The sequence below is a fragment of the Epinephelus fuscoguttatus genome, linkage group LG23 (genome assembly GCF_011397635.1).
Source record: "Epinephelus fuscoguttatus linkage group LG23, E.fuscoguttatus.final_Chr_v1".
NCBI lineage: Eukaryota > Metazoa > Chordata > Actinopteri > Perciformes > Serranidae > Epinephelus > Epinephelus fuscoguttatus.
The window spans coordinates 4,565,507-4,585,252 of record NC_064774.1 but is presented as its reverse complement, the minus strand read 5'-3'; the positions used below and the strand labels follow the sequence as shown (position 1 = coordinate 4,585,252).

At 40.6% G+C, this 19,746-nt stretch overlaps 1 protein-coding gene and 1 pseudogene across 9 annotated transcripts in view; both read left to right on the top strand.

Moving 5' to 3' along the window:
- Positions 1–2,376, top strand: part of LOC125883756 (zinc finger protein 501-like) — a 93,280-nt pseudogene extending 90,904 nt beyond the window's left edge.
- The window catches only part of LOC125883744 (zinc finger protein 239-like), a 128,580-nt gene that overhangs the window by 51,924 nt on the left and 56,910 nt on the right, over positions 1–19,746 (top strand). For 2 of the 9 annotated variants that reach the window (XM_049568262.1, XM_049568259.1), the window contains exon 1: positions 10,846–11,263. The exons of 5 other annotated variants lie outside the window; for them this stretch is intronic. In XM_049568262.1, coding sequence (XP_049424219.1) covers positions 11,171–11,263 — 93 coding nt within the window. In that variant the 5' untranslated portion in view covers positions 10,846–11,170. Of the gene's footprint in view, positions 1–10,845; positions 11,264–19,746 lie in introns of those variants that run through there. 2 more of the 9 variants (XM_049568260.1, XM_049568258.1) reach the window with 2 other exon arrangements.

Here is a 19,746-nt window from a genome sequence, read left to right as displayed (position 1 = left end):
AAACCTAAATAAAAACTATTCTGTAAGTTATTTATCATAACATTTGTTGGTCGTAATGCATTAGTCAGACATTGTGGGTTATGTTTGGCAGACATGCTTTAAATGTTATTTATGGTTTTAGTTGACTCGCTGCACCGTGACAACTCAGTAACTCTTTTTCTGTTTGTTGCTATAGGAACAGAGAGAAAGAGAGGAACTTAGACATCACCACCGTGACAAATCCTTCACAACATCTGGATCTTTAAAAATTCATCAAAGAGTTCAAACTGGAGAGAAACCATACAGCTGCGACCAATGTGAGAAAACATTTTTGCGCTGCAGTGCCCTCAAAGCCCATCAACGCATTCACATTGAAGGGGAACTGTCCAGTTTTTTCCAAAGTGGGAAGGATTTCACAGAGTCAGGGACCTCAAAAAAACAAGACACTGACACAGCAGAGAAACTGTTTAGCTGTGATCAATGTGAGAAAGCTTTCACCACTCTACGTAACTTAAAAAGTCACCACCGTGTTCACACTGCAAAGAAGTCGCACTGCTGTGACCAATGTGGGAAAACGTTTTCTCAACGCACGTCCCTTGAAACCCACCAAAGAATTCACACAGGAGAGAAACCGTATAGCTGTGATCAATGTGGCAATGCTTTCACACAGTCATATCACTTGAAAGCCCATCAGCGCAATCACACAGGCGAGAAACCATACAGCTGTGATCAATGTGGCAAAGCTTTCACATGCTCAAGTAACTTGAAAACCCATCAACGCAGTCACACAGGAGAGAAACCGTACAGCTGTGATCAATGTGGCAAAGCTTTCACATGCTCAAGTAACTTGAAAACCCATCAACGCAGTCACACAGGAGAGAAGCCATACGGGTGCGACCAATGTGGGAAAACGTTTTCTCAGATGGGAACCTTAATGTCTCATAAACGTATTCACGCAGGAGAGAAACAATACAGGTGTGGTCTATGTGGCAAAGCCTTTGCACTGTCATGGGACTTAAAAAAACACCAACGTATTCACACAGGAGAGAAACCGTACAGCTGTGATCAATGTGGCAAAGCCTTTGCACAGTCAGGGGTCTTAAAAAGCCACCAACGTATTCACACAGGAGAGAAACCGTACTGCTGTGATCAATGTGGTCAAGCCTTTGCACTGTCAGGAGCCTTAAAAAACCACCAACGTATTCACACAGGAGAGAAACCGTACTGGTGTGATCAATGTGGCAAAGCCTTTGCAGTGTCAGGAGCCTTAATATACCACCAACGTATTCACACAGGAGAGAAGCCGTACTGGTGTGACCAATGTGGAAGATTATTTGCCCGGTGCAGTCAATTGAGAACCCACCAATGCCGGCATGCAGGACAGAACCCGTACAGCTGTGACTAGTGTGAGAAAGATTTTATTGAACGGGATGATTTAGAAATCCACCAACATGTTCACACCAGAGAGAACCCGTCCTGATGTGACCAGTGTTGGTAGTGACATTAAAGCCCACAAATGTGTTTACCCTGCATTGTTGTTTAGGTTCCCACTTTTACGCAGATGATACTCAGCTCTACATATCCATCAAGCCTGACACCTCTCATGTTGTCAAACTTCCTTCTCTTAAATACTGAAAAAACTGAAATGTTAATCCTAGGTCCAAAGCACATCAGAAACAAATTCTGCAATGTCACCTTAAACTTAGCTGGTTCTATCATTTCACAAAGCCCTCATGTTAGAAATTTCAGTATTTTATTTGAGCCTAAATCTCTCCTTTGAAGACCATATTAATAATATCACAAAAACAGCACATTTTCTCCTACGCAATATTGTCAAGATTCGTCCCATTCTCTCCATGACTGATACAGAAACACTGGTTCACGCTTTTGTCTTATCCCTATTAGATTATTGCAGCACATTTTTCTCCGGCTTACCAAATTCAGCCATTAGGAAACTACAACTCGTTCAGAATACTGCTGCCAGGATATTAACCAGAACCAGAAAATTTGACCATGTCATGCTGGTTCTCATTTCATTACACTGGCTCCCTGTACACACTAGATCGGACTTCAAGATTCTACTTTTAACTTATAAAATATTACACGGACTTGCACCGTCCTACTTATCATCTCTACTTACTCCAAATTTATCAATCAGGCCTCCATGATCCCATAATGTCATTCTCCTATCAATCCCCAAAATTAATAAATCATCAGCAGGTGGTAGAGCCTTCTCATACCGAGCCCCTCTCCCCTGGAACCGCCTTCCCATTCAAATCCGTGAAGCCCACACAGTCGGTTCCTTCAAAAGTTTTTTTTTGTCTTGTTTTTGTTTATTTTGTTCTATATAGCCATTCACTTGTTTTTATATATTTTATTTGTTGTGTTATTTGTAATTTACTTATGTGTTTTATGTACAGCCCATTGAGGCATTTCTTGTGATGTTGGGCTATAATAAATTTTGACTTGTCTTGACTTGATTGTTTTGGACATTTTCAGGGCCAGGAAAACATCTTCCTACTGCTTCATCCCCATGTCCTGATAGCTGTGTTGATATGTTACTTCTGTCACTGATTATTTAAGGAAATGATTACGCCGTCGTTAAAATTAATACCATCTCCTTCAGTAAAAGAGTTTCCCGTGCTGACTTTAACCTCTCCTGAATTGATCATTTTGTCGATAGCGCCGTAGGCTCGCTGTGAACAACACACTATTCTGTAGCTCCTCTTAAAAAGAAGTTAACAAAGCAAAGAAAGTTTGCTCCTTGGTATAACTCTCAAACCTGTAAGTTAAAACAAATATTGTGAAAATTTGAAAGGAATTGGCGATTAACCAAACTGGAAGAATCTCGTTTAATCTGGACAGACAGTCTCAAAACTTATAAGAGGGGCCTCCGCAATGCCAGACCAAACTATTACTCAGCATTAATAGAAGACAATAAGAACAACCCCAGGTTTCTTTTCAGCACTGTTGCCAGGCTGACTGAGAGTCAAAGCTCTATTGAGCCTTGTATTGCTTTAGCCCTTAGCAGTAAATATTTTATGAGCTTTTTTAATGACAAAATTCTAACTATTAGAGGCAAAATTCATGACCTCCTGTCTTCAGATAGTACCTATCTAACCTCAAAGACAGCTGTAAAACCTAATGTATATTTAAATTGCTTCTCCCTGCCAACTAGGCTACTTAAGGAGGTCTTTCCTTTAGTTAACACTCATATATTAGATATGATCAATATATCCTTATTAACAGGCTATGTACCACAGTCTTTTAAGGTAGCTGTAATTAAACCTCTACTAAAAAAGCCCACCCTGGATCCAGAGGTGTTAGCCAACTATAGACCAATATCTAATCTTCCCTTTATGTCAAAGATCCTTGAGAAAGTAGTCGCAGACCAGCTGTGTGATTTTCTCCATGATAATAATCTATTTGAGGAATTTCAGTCAGGATTTAGAGTGCATCATAGCACTGAGACAGCACTAGTTAAAATTACAAATAACCTTCTGATTGCTTCAGACAAAGGACTTGTCTCTGTACTTGTTTTATTAGATCTTAGTGCGGCGTTTGACACAATTGACCATCAAATTCTACTGCAGAGACTGGATCACTTAATTGGCCTAAAAGGTTCTGCACTGAGCTGGTTTAAATCTTATTTATCTGATCGTTTTCAGTTTGTTCACGTTCATGATGAGTCATCCTTACGTACTAAAGTTTTGGGGTTTTTTAAAGATATTTTTTGGGGTATTTTTAGCCTTTATTTGACAGGACAGACAAGCGTGAAGGAGGGAGGGAGGGAGTGACATGCAGCAAAGGGCCACAGGCTGGAGTCAAACCCGGGCCGCTGTGGCAACAGCCTTGTATATGGGGCGCCTGCTCTACCACTAAGCCACCGACACCCCCTTACGTACTAAAGTTTGTTTTGGAGCTCTGCGAGGTTCTGTACTCTGACCAATCCTATTTACTCTGTATATGCTTCCTTTAGGTAACATCATTATAAATCACTCTGTAGGGGCATCGGTAGAGTAGTGGATAGTGTCGGCGCCCCATGTACAGAGGCATTGCCTTGCTGCAGCGGCTGCAGGTTCTAATCTGCCTTGCAGTCCTTTGCTGCATGTCAGTCCCCACTCTCTCTCTGTCTCCCCATTTCACACTCTGTCCTGTCATTAAAGGCAAAAAGCCCACAAAATAGTCTTTAAAAAAAAAAAGAAATCACTCTATAAATTTTCATTGTTATGCGGATGATACTCAATTGTATTTATCTATGAAGCCAGAAAACCTGGATGAGCACCAATTTCCTGATGTTAAATTCAAACAAAACTGAAGTTATTGTTCTTGGCCCCAAACAACTCAGAGACTCTTTATCTGATGACATAGTTTCTCTAGATGGCATTGCTCTGGCCTCTACCACTACCGTAAGAAACCTCGGAGTAACATTTGATCAAGATCTGTCTTTTAATTCTCATTTAAAACAAACCTCACAGACTGCATTTTTTCATCTGCGTAATATTGTGAAAATTAGGCCTATCCTGACCTGAAAAGATGCAGAAAAATTGGTCCACGCTTTTGTTACCTCTAGGCTGGATTACTGTAACTCTCTATTATCAGGTAGCTCTAGTAAGTCCTTAAAAACTCTCCAGCTAATTCAGAATGCAGCAGCACGCGTACTAACAGGAACTAAGAAACGCGATCATATCTCTCCTGTTTTAGCTTCTCTGCACTTGCTCCCTGTAAAATCCAGAATTGAATTTTAAATCCTACTGTTAACTTATAAAGCTCTAAATGGTCAAGCTCCGTCATATCTTAGAGAGCTCATAGTGCCATATTATCCCACCAGAACACTGCGCTCTGAGAACGCAGGGTTACTCGTGGTCCCTAAAGTCTCCAAAAGTAGATCAGGAGCCAGAGCCTTCAGCTATCAGGCTCCTCTCCTGTGGAATCATCTTCCTGTTACGGTCCAGGAGGCAGACACCGTCTCCACATTTAAGACTAGACTTAAGACTTTCCTCTTTGATAAAGCTTATAGTTAGGGCTGGCTCAGGCTTGCCTTGTACTGTACCAGTCCTAACTCGGCTTCTTCTCCGGAGCCTTTGTGCTCCACTGTCTCTCAGATTAACTCATATCACAGCGGTGCCTGGACAGCGTGACGTGTGTGGTTGTGCTGCTGCCGTGGTCCTGCCAGATGCCTCTTGCTGCTGCTGTTATCATTAGTCATTAGTCATACTTCTACTGTTATTATACACATATGACTATTGTCACACATGTATACTGCCAGATATTAATACATACTTTCAACATATTGTACCACAGTAGCCAGAATCATAATTATAATACTATTACTTTCATTGTTGTTGTAAGCTACTGTCATTACCATCTCTCTCTCTCTCTCTCTCTCTGATTGATTGATTATTTCTATCTATCTGTTTTTTATTTCAACTGTAACCCTATGTTGGACCACCAGATTCCTCCCTGTAGGACTCCCATGTGTGAGAGCTGACCACAAACTTTTCAAAATCAATCATGCAACTGTCCGGGGCAATGTTACAGCTCACAATGCACCCGACCCTGAAGCGTATCTCTGCGACTGGTGAGCCCACAGGATGGTGACTCCATGTTGATCTTTGGGACTGTGCCCCACCTAGCCCCATGAGTCAAGTCCATGTAGATATATATAGGCTGATTGACCAAATAAGCATTTGAAAACTGATATTGATGCCTCTTACCATGGCTGTGATCAAAGTATTTGCATCAGCCTGAGACCTCTATCACAGACAGGCTCTGCAGTCTCAGACGCTGACTCAACATGCTGAATGAAATGTTTAGTGACTTGACTGATTTTTGGTCCCGTGTGCAGCTTCCCTCTCTAGCCTGCCCCCAGAAGGGGGCTCTGTTTGTGTTGTCATGGCGAGGTGCTCCAGGTCTGATCCATTAGGGTCTGTTGACTCACTGTTAGTCTGGCCCCTCCCCTTGGACCACTTTGCCTCTCAAGACCTGACCAGGAGCAACGGCTGGGACACCACAGCTCCCAGTATGACAGGGACATGAAAACCCTTCTACAATGTTCAGGTTTCCAGCTCAGACAGGTTGCTCCTGTTGATGACATCAGGACACCAAAGTCTTCTGAGCTCTGAGCATCATCAACAACTTAAATAGCAGATTAATATGATGTATGTTGTCATGTGTAACATATTTGATGTCTTATCCAGTGTCTTGCATGTGTCCTGTGTTTGTCCACATGTAGAGGATTGTAATGTCCATATCATCAGATGAGTTCAGCCTTTAATAAAAATAGTTTGTAGACTCTGCAGTGGGATTAAAGTTCCTGGTGCTGGTCTTTGCTCCTGTCACAGTCTCACTACTGAAGCTCAGACGCTCCTCAGGATCAGCTCCACAGATTTATAGCGTCTATCGCGTGTTCATTCTTTGGTTTCACTGTAACACCTGCATACATCCTGTTAGTGTTTTCATTATTATATTCTGCTGCCATAGCAACAGTAGCTGCTGCATGTTGGTATGAAAGGACTTAAAATGGCAGATAAGGGAGCAGAGAAGACCACAAAAAATGACTGGACTGTATTGATACGACACAGCTCCAGAGAAAAAAACAACAGAAATCAGGAGTGTGATTAAACAGAGACTAAAGGAAAGGTGGGGAAGCACTGGGAGGAAGAGAGGAAAGGACGGTGGTTTAGAATTGGCTCGATTTCTTTAACAAACATGGGATGAAGGCTATGAGCATGAAAGAAGAAATTACTCAAAAATAGCAAGAAATTAGAAAAAAAGAGAAAATTAAAAACAAGAAAAAACAAAACAAAACAAGGAAATGAGCTGGAAGGAGTGCTTATGAATTATAATCTTTGCGTAACATAATTTTAAAAATGTAATTATAATTATAGTTATCCCCAGGCTTATACCTTTTTTTAATTCTTTAAAAATAATTTTCCATATTTATTTATTTAAAAACAAATTGCAATATGTGGGACATTTTTCACCAAGTTGCTCATTGCTCATTTTTCCCCTTTCTTTTTTCACTCCAGGTTTTAAAGGGTTGACAGAATTCAAAGGGGATTAGGTGAAATGAGACGTACAAGAAGGAGAGAAGAAATAATAATATCAAGACTTGAAATCACTGCTCAATGTAGGTGAAAATAATAAAGATGTGATGACTGTGTGAGCTGCTGTGCCTCTCTCTTAGACCCCCTTACCTTCCCAGGGAGTTTGGAAATATCATCATTTGTGCTGTATACGTACCCCCAAGTGGTGGTGCGGCCAGAGCTGCGAGCCACATAGCAGACACTGTTCAACAACCACTTTAACCACTGTAAATTAGAAATGTCCCTTCCAGGCTTCCAGCAATATGTTAAGTGTAATACCTGTGATAATGAAGTTTTAGATAAACGTTACAAGAACATTAAAAATGCATACAGCGCAAGATCTAAGCCTCCTCTGTCAAATTCAGACCACAATACAGCCCATCTGATCCCTACATACAAAAGGGTTTTTAAGAGCACTAAGCCACAGTCAAAAACAGTGACTGACTGTCAGAGTAAACAATACCCTCTCTGAAACTAAATCTATAAGTACGGGAGCTCCTCAAGCTTGTGTGAGTTCCCCTGTTTTATTTACACTTTACACAAATGAATGCTGCAGTAGCTTCCCTGCCAATTTAATTTTGAACTTCTCAGATGATACTGCCATTCTCCGTCTGCTGTACGAGGACGCAGGTCTCTCATCATACTTCACTGAGGTTCAGACCTTTGCTCAGTGGTGTGATGCTGACCATCTACAAATGAGTGTGAGGAAAACACAGGAGATGGTGTTTGACCCTCGCTCTGTGGGGGATCACACACCTGTCCCCATCCATGACAAAAACATCTGTCAGGTCAGCTCCTACAAATACCTTTGTGTCCTCCTACATATCAAATTCAGCTGGAAGACCCACATTGACAACCTGTGTTCTCCATTACAGCAAAGACTGTACTTTGTATGTGGGCTTTATCTGACCCATGACACATCCTTTATCCTGAGTATGAACTTTTACCATCTGGAAGACGATACAGAGTCCCCAGATGCAACCTGAATAGGTTTAAAAACTTCTTTGTGCCTATCTCAATTACTGTACTAAAGAGTAAATAGCCTGTTAGGGTTGAGCAACAGTGCCATGGTGCCCTCTTAAGGGAATGCTGTATGATGATGTATTGTTGTATGTCTTGTGTATTTATGTGTTATGTGTTTTTATTGTTTGTTGTTTTTGTTTGTTTGTTTTTTATGGAAGCAGGCAATGTGCACAGCACTTAAGTCACAGACAAATTTCCCTTCGGGGACAATAAAGTATATCGTATGGTATCATAAGAAGAGACAGTACAGCCTGTTATGTACTGTCAGAAATATGAAGACGATCTTGAATCAGTATGTAAACTGACATGCATATTTGTATTTTTGTATACATTTCTGTGGGTTGGCAGCTTGTTTTGTTTTGTTTGTTTTGTTTATTTTTGTCTGTGTTTTGTATGTGGTTTAAACTTGAAAAACTATAAATAAAGTATTAAAAAAAAGAAATATGAAGACGAAAGAAGGCGACTGATTGAAAACCTGAAAAGATATTTTACAGAAGAACTCAGGGAATTAATCTGATTACTATTTATTATCTGAAACAAATTATTATGATTCAGAAGACATGAGTTTTTTGTTGTTGTTTTTTCAAATCCACTTATTATTATAAACTGGATTATTAGACATTTCGGTCCACACTCCGCACCAGTAGGTGGCGGTAATGCAACATGACGTTGTTTGCCAACCACCAATAAACCTCAAAGAAGAAGCAGCAGGAAGGTGGAGAAGAAGAATAAGTGGAAGCGACTAGAAATCAAGGCTATTCAACAGAAGGCTGGGACACAGGGTCAAACATGGGGGGATTGCACAAGCGCAGTAAAATCTGGTCTGCACTTCCTCAAAGGCTCAGTAGATGGCGTGAGACCGCGGAATAATGGGGATGTTTGTTTCGTGGTCAATTTGTGTTTTTGGTTACATTTGGGAATTTATGAATGATTTGAAAATGTTTGTTTTTGCAATATATGTTAAATATTATGGCAAAACTGATAATCTGTGCTCTGGCTTAACAGCAAAATATATTGTGATAATATCTAGTGTTACACTGAAGGATGATTCTCAGAATCAAAACCAGTGACAGCAGCCCTAGTTCTTTACCAGAGGCATTAGTTAAGGTTAGCTACTTTATTAAGGAAGAAAAACAAATTAAAATGATATTGAAAAAAGAGCTTATTGACATTTTGACATATTCCAGTATTCAAATATTCTCAGTTTCATTATTGTCTTGATGTCACACACCACAAAACACAGGAACAATTGCAGGACATAAATGATTTATTTTGCATTTTCACACACAAACAGTCATCACACAAATAACAAATGAACTAAAAGTCTGAGGAAGAGCTTTGTGCTGGAAACATCACACAGTTAAACAAGAGGTATTTGATCTGGCTCCATGTTGTTGGTTCTGGGATATATGCATGCATGTCATTTTCACAGCTTATTATCGGACTGTCACTGGTGGCCTGCGCTGAGAGTGAGAATGACAGAGATGCAATTCCAACAACTTCAGGCAGCCGCCGTCCAAAACTCCAAGCAGACCGCACCAAGCACGCTCCTTGATCACCTGAGCGGATCCTGTGCTTTTTTATCAAGCACCCCTGCTGTCACCCTCCAGCATCGCAGCTCAAGTTACACTGTGCATGTGCAATCCCCCATGTTTGACCCCGTGTCTCAGCCTTCTCTTGAATAGCCTTGCTAGAAATCAGGAAGCAGAGTTCTTGGCTGCGTCTGAAAGGCCCACTGGCATACTGCATACTACTACTACGTACTACCACCAGATACTACTCCTACCTACTAAACAAGTTGGGTCCATTCGGACATACTAAAAGATTGGTGGGAAAACACTCCATCCGCTGGCAGAGGATGGAGTACCTATGAAAGCACCCCATCTGCTGGTTTGTGTGAGGTACTGCACCAAAATCTGAACGCACCTGTAACTATTGAAATTGCCCAAAAATGAGGCTGGCCAACATGTCTGCAAGCTCTCTCATCTCTCAACATGCAAAATGTGAGGTGTCTGCGAGCTTTTGCACATAATAATTAATTCACTGCCACAGTAAGCAATGACATGACAAGCCACACTCAAAAACTTAAACTTTGCACTTTGGAGATCCTTTATATTGTTTTTGAAATAATCTAACCTGTTATGGTGATGACAACCATCATCACTTCTCATAAGTGTCACAACGCTAACATCATGTGTCAATCAAGTGATTAGTTCATTGAATATCAATACCTAGATACAGCATTTCCACCAGCACATTCTGTCATGTGTGTAGGCTGAGTCACTTTGAACACCTGTCACCTCACACAGTACAGTAACATCCAATAAAACTGCTCTGCCATGATGTACTGTCATTATGCCAAACTTTATCATCATTTGTTTTAACTGTACTAGTATTTATTATTATCATTACTTATTTTAATTATTGTTGTTTGTTGTTGTCTTTTGAATGTCAGACGAATGTGAATGTCCAATATCAAACTAACTTAATACCGGTATAAAACAGACCGCTTTGTTCATAATCATATTAGCAGAAATACATTTTTGACCAATGAAAACTGTGTGTGTTGATAATTGTATATTTGTGCAACTTAAATCTTTAGCTTGTTGCATACACACACACACACACACACACACACACACACACATATATATATATATGTATATGTATATATATATATATATATGTATATATACACTTTGTTAAGTAATGTAACAAACTGTGCGTGTAGTTAAATCTGTATTGATGCCGGCTGCCGTTGCTCCGCCATGATGTTTTGAATCTTGCCTGGCAGCGAGCACGCTGCATTTAAATAGGAGACTGATGAGGGCGGTAACATGCCGTGCAACGTCTACAATGAAGAAGAAGACGAAGCCGGCGGTGCATTTTGGGTAAGTAGTAGCCCTGCAGTATGCTCTGCCATCATACTACAATGTAGGCGTGTTTAGTAGGGGTGGTAGCATACTGCTCCTCACTACTACGGTTTCGAGCATACTACATACTAATTTGGTCTACTACAATCCATACTACTTGACGCAGCCCAGGAGCAGGAGGAGCAGGAGGAGCAGTAGAGGAGCGGAATGGAGGAGGACAAGCAGAACCCGGAGCACCGGAGCAACAAGGTCCGGAGAAGACAAGCAGCAGGCTCGTCCTCTGATAGCAGCGATGTTGAGGTGAGTGTTGATGACGTCATGGATAAAAAGGGCTTGACAGCAGCCACACTAAAGACACGAGGAAGAGTCTCGAGGCTCCGTGGATCATCCGCTCATTCTCTGGTCACTCTGAGCCTCGTGGCGGCCATTTTGTTCTCCTCCTGTACTGGTTTCCAGTCTGCGGTCAGTGCTCCGGGTTGTTCTGTCTGCTGGGATTCAGGGACAGTGGACTTCCGGTTTGAGGGACAGAGACAGATGGTGATGAAGGACAGGTTGTTGTCTCTGGGTGTCCAGTTATAGTGGAGCTTTTATCAGCTCATGTTTTGTACACATAACACTGACTGCTCTGTGTGGTTTCTTCATGGAGATTTTCCCGCGCGGCGCACTTCGTGATCTCGCGAGAGCTTGCAGAACGAACAACGTCAGTTATTAGGCTCGTTGGAGATGAGCTGTGCCTCGCCTGAAAAGTAGACGAGAGCAGAGCAGCAGCAGGAGGCGGTGACAAAAAGCTGCGGTGAAGTCAGACAGTTTCCAGCAGCCTTCAGTCCGTACAGGAAGTCACAGACACACTCACATCCTGTCTGGAATGATGTCAATTCATTAAAAAAGTGATCAGACCCATATATCAGTTTGTTTTCAGTCTCCAGTTGTTTTAATTATGATAGATTAATTAATTAAAATGCTTTACAGGTGATCTGTAGTTTATGTTCATGGTTTATCCTCCAGTGTGACCTGTCCCCTCAGCTACACAGGATGAATACACTGGGTCTCATTCATGGAAAGTGAGTAAATTTATGTGTAGATTTGCACATAAAAGCCTACACTACTAAAAACCTACTCCGGATTCAGGAACGCCGCGGGAAACTCAGATTTGATCGTAAACACGTGTGTATGTTCGTGAATGCCAAACCATCGTAAAGTGACAGCGCGCTCCCGGTAATCAGCAATTAGCATAAATCCCCGCCCATGAATAGCCAATGACCACCATATAAGGAGGTGTAGGTGCATCCTGTCGACCTGTCAGTCATGGCGCAAACAAAAAAAGAAAGAGAAAGAAAAAAGAATTTTTCCGAAGTGGAGATGGAAATAATTTTGGGTGAAGTGGACTTAAGAAAAAAACATTTTCTTTTCTTCGGTTAGTAGTGGTGTGACAGGGACAGGCAAAGCGAAGGCCTGGAGGGAGGTAACAGATGCTGTTAATGTTGTCTCCGTAGTACAAAGAACCATGTCAGAGGTGAAGCGTAAATTGTTTGATATGAAACTGGAGGCAAAGAAACGCATAAGCACACAAACAAAAAATACAGCAGCCACAGGAGGAGGAGGCTCATAGTCACAACTACCTGCTGCACACGAGCGCATCGCTGGCATAACTGGGGAGACCTCTCCGTCAGGAATTATTTCTGACGGAGACAGCAACATGCCTCCACTGGAGTCAACATCAAACCCAGACGGTGAGGTGTTGTATCATAATACATTCTGAAAACCATCACTGATAGCGTAGCGGTCACCAAACAAACAGAAGATTCATTTGTGGGGTTTTGAATGAAGTGGGAACGGGAAGCCAGAGATGTTTTTTGCGTAATGGATAAACTCTAAATCAGTGATGGCTTATTTTAACAAATGATACAGATAACATATAGCCTACAGCAGTTTGTATGCATCATCTTCAAATTATTTGAATCTTAATAGCCTAAAGCTCTGTTTTATACAACGTAAATTAAACATTTTTCAAATCAGATTTATTCATTCAAAAGATCAAAAAGCCACAAAAAAAAACCAAAAACAAAAAAAAAAACACGTGTTGTCTCAAATAATTCTTTCAGCTGCTGTCCCTGCTGAACCCAGGCACCGAGGCCGAAGAGGCTGTGATCCGGCTGTCCTTACGGATATTTTTATTATCATCATTCAACATGTAGAAAGAACATGTAATCTACTGAGTCGATTTACATAGATAATTCACAATCATGAACCTAATCTGGATCTTAAACCTGCTAATTGCCAACTAATTTAACTAAATGTGTTATATTTTTAATATTTTGTCATGTTCAAAGGCATCTGTGTATTGTGTACATAACAGAGTGCAATACGAATTCAAATTGTAATTTCCAATAGTGACAAGCAATATTTATGTGCTTTACTAAATTTACACAAGCGCTACGTGTGGTCAGGAGCAGGAGCAGATTTTGTTAGTAGCTATGAAAAGATCGGAGCTACTGAAATATTGATGAATGTGGACATGCACGTAAATTTCTGCCTGCATACAGTTTACACACAAATTCCTTCTGCTCACGTTTCATGAATGAGACCCACTGTGTTTAACAATAAGGTTCATATTTTCAAAAGAAAAAAAAAATACTCGACAACAGCTTTCATTAAAGATCGGTCAGATACAGTCAGGGCTTCACATCTGTTATTTTAAGAATCCTCACTGGCCACAAGTCTCTGTGTTGCTAAATACTCCAATAATTAAAAAAAGTCCAGTGTTAATATACAGTAGACTCTGTGTAGTTTATGATGAATGTAGGCCTATTTAGTCTCTGACAACTAACCTTCACCGTCAGTCACACATGTTTTCTGTTCACAGAATAAACCTTCAGATCAGACAAATACAATCTTAATCTCTAAAATTCAACAAAAATGAGTAGTTTATCTAAAATGTCATATTGTTGAGTCGACATCTGAACCAATCAGCTGTTAGATCAGCTGAGAGCCAGGCTGTGCAGTCGGTGGAGAGCAACTGCAGCACCTGACTCTAAAAACTGGCTCTCACGGTTTTATCGCCGTCCACTTTTGTAATACGTCAGAGCAAGTCGGGATGAAGTCGGACACAAAACTAACCGGCATGCATTGTGCGACGATCGCTGGTGATCGAATCTGCACAGGCCTGGCTCATCTCGAACGAACCTAATAATTTACAGACTCTAACAGGGGCGTGTCCAGGGTCTGAGGACACTGGGGGCTCAGCCTCTGTAGGGGGGCACTCTGGTTCCCTGTTTAGTGTGTGTTGTTTCGCCTGCTTTCCACATGACTTGTTAATTGTGATGTTAAAAAATATACTTTAGTTTTTAGTAAAGCTGCCCACCCCCCCCACAGAATTTTCCTGGTCAACTAATACGTTATGTTTGTAGTCGACCAATGAAGATGAGTTTACATATCACCTTGGGTTCGTCCTTCACCTTCTCAAAATAATCCCACACTTTGGATTTCCTGCCCGACATGTTGTTAACTAGCCTGTGGAATAACCGCAGATACCAGCCCTGGAGATTAACCTGACTCCTGTCTGACTGCTGAGCGTGGACACTTCCTGTGTCTGTCCTTTCACATTAAAGTCCCGCATCAAAGGCGATTCAGAGATTAACCAGCAAAAAGTAGGCTGCGGTGAACTTGTATGTCCTCTGAACTTAAATTTAAGTTTTAGAGTGTTTTCTTAAAAGGCTAAAAACTTTCTTGATAGGCTAGCTGTTTTTGGTGACATGTTTGAAAACATGCAACAGCAACAATTTTAAAAGTGCGCTCTCAGAATAACTGTTGAACAACGGAGCAGCAGCAAACACTGTTTAAAACTTAGCAAACCGGTTTGGATTTATTTTGATAAGGCGCAGCTCCTAACAGAGTTTCATGTTTGTTTGTTGTTGTTTTTTTCTGCGACTAAGTGACCAAAATATATAATTTAATAATTACATTAATATCATAAACATGCGGGCGAATGGTTGACTAATGGACCTAATGGACAGTGGTGGAAACTAAAGACATACATTTGCTGAGCGTTGAGGTACTTTTAATTTACCCGAGTATTTCTATTTTATGCTCCCGTGTACTTTTATTATACTACATTTCAGAAGTAGAACTGTACTTTTTACTGCATTACATTTATCAGACATCTTGAATCACTTCACAGATTCAGATCATGAAAACAACATATAAAAGATAATCAATCAATCAATCAAATTTATAAAGCCCAATATCACAAATCACAATTTGCCTCACTCTGTAACCTTTTTTGCTGCTACGAGCATTTTATCGACTACCAACAGCAACACCAGCACTTTATCTAGGCACATTCCTGCCTTGCACTTTATATCAGGAGCTGCTACTTGGACTGCCTTTTAGTGTTTTGTAAGTTGTTCCTCCCTGCACTGTAACAACTTGGTTATTTTAAATGTGGAAATTGTATGTCTGTATTGTCCCTGTGCTGTCCTCTGTTCATCTGTATTTTAGGTTTCTTTGTTTTTTAGATTGTGGTCTGTGTATATTGTGAATTATATGTTGGGATTACAGATGGAAATTAGCAGTTATTGCTGAATCTGGTGCAACCATCTCCTCATCTCTTGTAAATGATTAATGCTATTGCACACTGTCCCTTCATAAACTAAATAAACTAAACTTTACCGCATACAACATCCCTCTGTCCCTAGGACCCTCACAGCTGATCAGGAAAAACTCCCCAAAAAAACCCTTTAATGGGGAAAAAACAGTAGAAACCTCAGGAAGAGCAACTTAGGAGTGATCCCTCTTCCAGGACGGACAGACGTGCAGTAGATGTCGTACAGAACAGATCAGCATGATAAATGAACAGTAATCCGTATGACACAATGAGACAGAAAGAGACAGACAGAGAGATAGAGACAGATGGTAATGACAGTAGCTTACAACAACATTATTGAAAGTAATAATATTATAGTTATAGTTCTGGCTACTGTGACAATATGTTGAAAGTATGTAATAATATCTGGCAGTATACATGTGTGACAATAATCATATGTGTATATTAACAGTAGAAGTATGACTAATGACTAATGATGGCAGCAGCAGCAGGAGGCATCTGGCAGCACCACGGCAGCAGCACAACCACACACGTCACACTGTCCAGGCACCGCTGTGATATGAGTTAACCTGAGAGACAGTGGAGCACAAAGGCTCCGGAGAAGAAGCTGAGTTAGGACTGGTACAGTACAAGGCAAGCCTGAGCCAGCCCTAACTATAAGCTTTATCAAAGAGGAAAGTCTTAAGTCTAGTCTTAAATGTGGAGACGGTGTCTGCCTCCCGGACCGTAACAGGAAGATGATTCCACAGGAGAGGAGCCTGATAGCTGAAGGCTCTGACTCCTGATCTACTTTTGGAGACTTCAGGGACCACGAGTAACCCTGCGTTCTCAGAGCGCAGTGTTCTGGTGGGATAATAAGGCACTATGAGCTCTCTAAGATATGACGGAGCTTGACCATTTAGAGCTTTATAAGTTAACAGTAGGATTTTAAATTCAATTCTGGATTTTACAGGGAGCCAGTGTAGAGAAGCTAAAACAGGAGAAAGATGATCTCGTTTCTTAGTTCCTGTTAGTACACGTGCTGCTGCATTCTGAATTAGCTGGAGAGTTTTTAAGGACTTACTAGAGCTACCTGATAATAGAGAGTTACAGTAATCCAGCCTTGAGGTAACAAAAGCATGGACCAATTTTTCTGCATCTTTTCGGGTCAGGATAGGCCTAGTTTTCGCAATATTACGCAGATGAAAAAATGCCGTGAGGTTTGTTTTTAAATGAGAATTAAAAGACAAATTTTGATCAAATGTTACTCCGAGGTTTCTTACGGTAATGCTAGAGGCCAGAGCAATGCCATCTAGAGAAACTATGTCATCAGATAAAGAGTCTCTGAGTTGTTTGGGGCCAAGAACATAACTTCCATTTTGTCTGAATTTAACATCAGGAAATTGGTGCTCATCCAGGTTTTTATGTCTTTAAGGCAGTTATGGAGTTTAGTTAATTGATTACTTTCTTCTGGCTTCATCGATAAATACAACTGTGTATCATCCGCATAACAATGGAAATTTATAGAGTGATTTCTAATGATGTTACCTAAAGGAAGCATATATAGAGTAAATAGGATTGGTCTGAGCACAGAACCTTGCAGAACTCCAAAACAAACTTTAGTATGTAAGGATGATTCATTATGAACGTAAACAAACTGAAAACGATCAGATAAATAAGATTTAAACCAGCTTAGTGCAGAACCTTTTAGGCCAATTAAGTGTTCCAGTTTCTGTAGCAGAATTTGATGGTCAATAGAGTCAAACGCCGCACTAAGATCTAATAAAACAAGTACAGAGACAAGTCCTTTGTCTGAAGCAATCAGAAGGTCATTTGTAATTTTGACTAGTGCTGTCTCAGTGCTATGATGCACTCTAAATCCTGACTGAAATTCCTCAAATAAATTATTATCATGGAGAAAATCACACAGCTGGTCTGCGACTACTTTCTCAAGGATCTTTGACATAAAGGGAAGATTAGATATTGGTCTATAGTTGGCTAACACCTCTGGATCCAGGGTGGGCTTTTTTCGGAGAGGTTTAATTACAGCTACCCTAAAAGACTGTGGTACATAGCCTGTTAATAAAGATATATTGATTATGTCTAATATATGAGTGTTAACTAAAGGTAAGACCTCCTTAAGTACCCTAGTTGGCAGGGAGAAGCAATTTAAATATATATTAAGTCTTACAGCTGTGTTTGAGGTTAGATAGGTACTATCTGAGGACAGGAGGTCATGAATTTTGCCTCTAATAGTTAGAATTTTGTCATTAAAAAAGCTCATAAAATCATTACTGCTAAGGGCTAAAGGAATACAAGGCTCAATAGAGCTTTGACTCTCAGTTAGCCTGGCTACAGTGCTGAAAAGAAACCTGGGGTTGTTCTTGTTTTCTTCTATTAATGCTGAGTAATAGTTTGCTCTGGCATTGCGGAGGCCCCTCTTATAAATTTTGAGACTGTCTGCCCAGATTAAACGAGATTCGTCCAGTTTGGTTAATCGCCAGTTCCTTTCAAATTTTCACAATATTTGTTTTAACTTACGGGTTTGAGAGTTATACCAAGGAGCGAACTTTCTTTGCTTTGTTAACTTCTTTTTAAGACGAGCTACAGAGTGTTGTTCACAGCGAACCTACGGCACTAATGACAAGATGATCAATTCGGGAGAGGTTAAAGTCAGCACGGGAAACCTCTGTTACTGAAGGACATGGTATTGAATTTAACGACGGCGTAATCATTTCCTTAAATTTTGCGACAGCACTATCTGATAAACATCTAGTATAGTAACTGTTGCTGAGTGGTGTGTAATCGAGTAAAAAGAAATCAAAAGTAATCAGATAATGATCCGATAGCGAGGGATTCTGTGGAAAGACTGTTAGGTTATCAGTTTCAATTCCATACGTCAGAACTAGATCGAGGGTATGGTTAAAACAGTGAGTGGGTTCATGTACACCCTGACTGAAGCCAATGGAGTCTAACAATGAGATAAATGCGATAGCCAGGGAGTCATTATCAACGTTGACATGAATGTTGAAATCGCCTACAATAATAACTTTGTCTGATTTAAGAACTAAACTGGATAAAAACTCTGAGAATTCAGATAAAAATTCAGAATACGGGCCAGGAGCACGGTACACTATAACAAATAAAAGTGGCTGCGAGGTTTTCAGGTCGGATGTAAAAGACTAAGAACGAGGCTTTCAAATGAATTATAATCTAGTTTAGGTTTAGGGCTGATTAACAGACTAGAGTTAAAAATGGCTGCAACTCCCCCTCCTCGGCCACTGCCTCGAGGAATGTGGGTATTATTATGACTGGGAGGAGTGGATTCATTTATATTAACATATTCATCCTGACACAGCCAGGTTTCAGTGAGACTGAGTAAATCAATATGATTTTCTGATATTAATTCGTTTACTAACACTGCTTTAGACGATAGAGACCTGATATTTAACAGTCCACATTTAATTCTCCTGTTTTGTCTTTCTGTCACAGAAGAGGTTTTAATTTTTATGAGCTGAGGTACACACAAGCATTTACCACAGATTCATCGGCAGCAAATCTACCCCCAACAGAAGATGCCTTCCAGTAACATGTGTTACGAGCCTTATACCAAACAGCAGTGTGGCATCACAGCCACCTGGCCAAGCCTCATCTCTGGAACCCAGTTGGTAGAGGATGGAGGCTCAGAGAAGATGGGTCAGTTGAACCTATTGTGTTCCAGAAGGCACCAGCACCTAAAGAAGTTAGAGACATCACCCACTTGCATTGTAAAGATGGAAAGTACAATGGCACAAGCAAATGCCAGTGTCTTTCAGTGGGCTTGACATGCACTGAGTTTTGTTCTTGCTCTTTCCCAGACTGCCCAAATATGACCCACTTTGTCACTGAAGATAATGTGGATGAGTGACAGTGATGACTACACAGCCCATGAAAAACACCAGCCAAAGAGCTAGAGTTTAGCATGAGGAGAGGGGTCATTCCTCCTCAGAGAGTTTTGTTTATAGTTTTATTAAAAGGATCATCAAGGCAAAACTACAATCCTGTCTCCTTGTCACCTTCTTGTCTCCTTTCAATTTCAATCTTTGTTTCCATAGGAACTATATAGTAAAAGGTGTCATATGAACCTACCCTTTATGAAATGCATCATACAAATAGACAGCACTAACCTCAAGTGACTTACTTAGTTTGTAGTAACACTGAA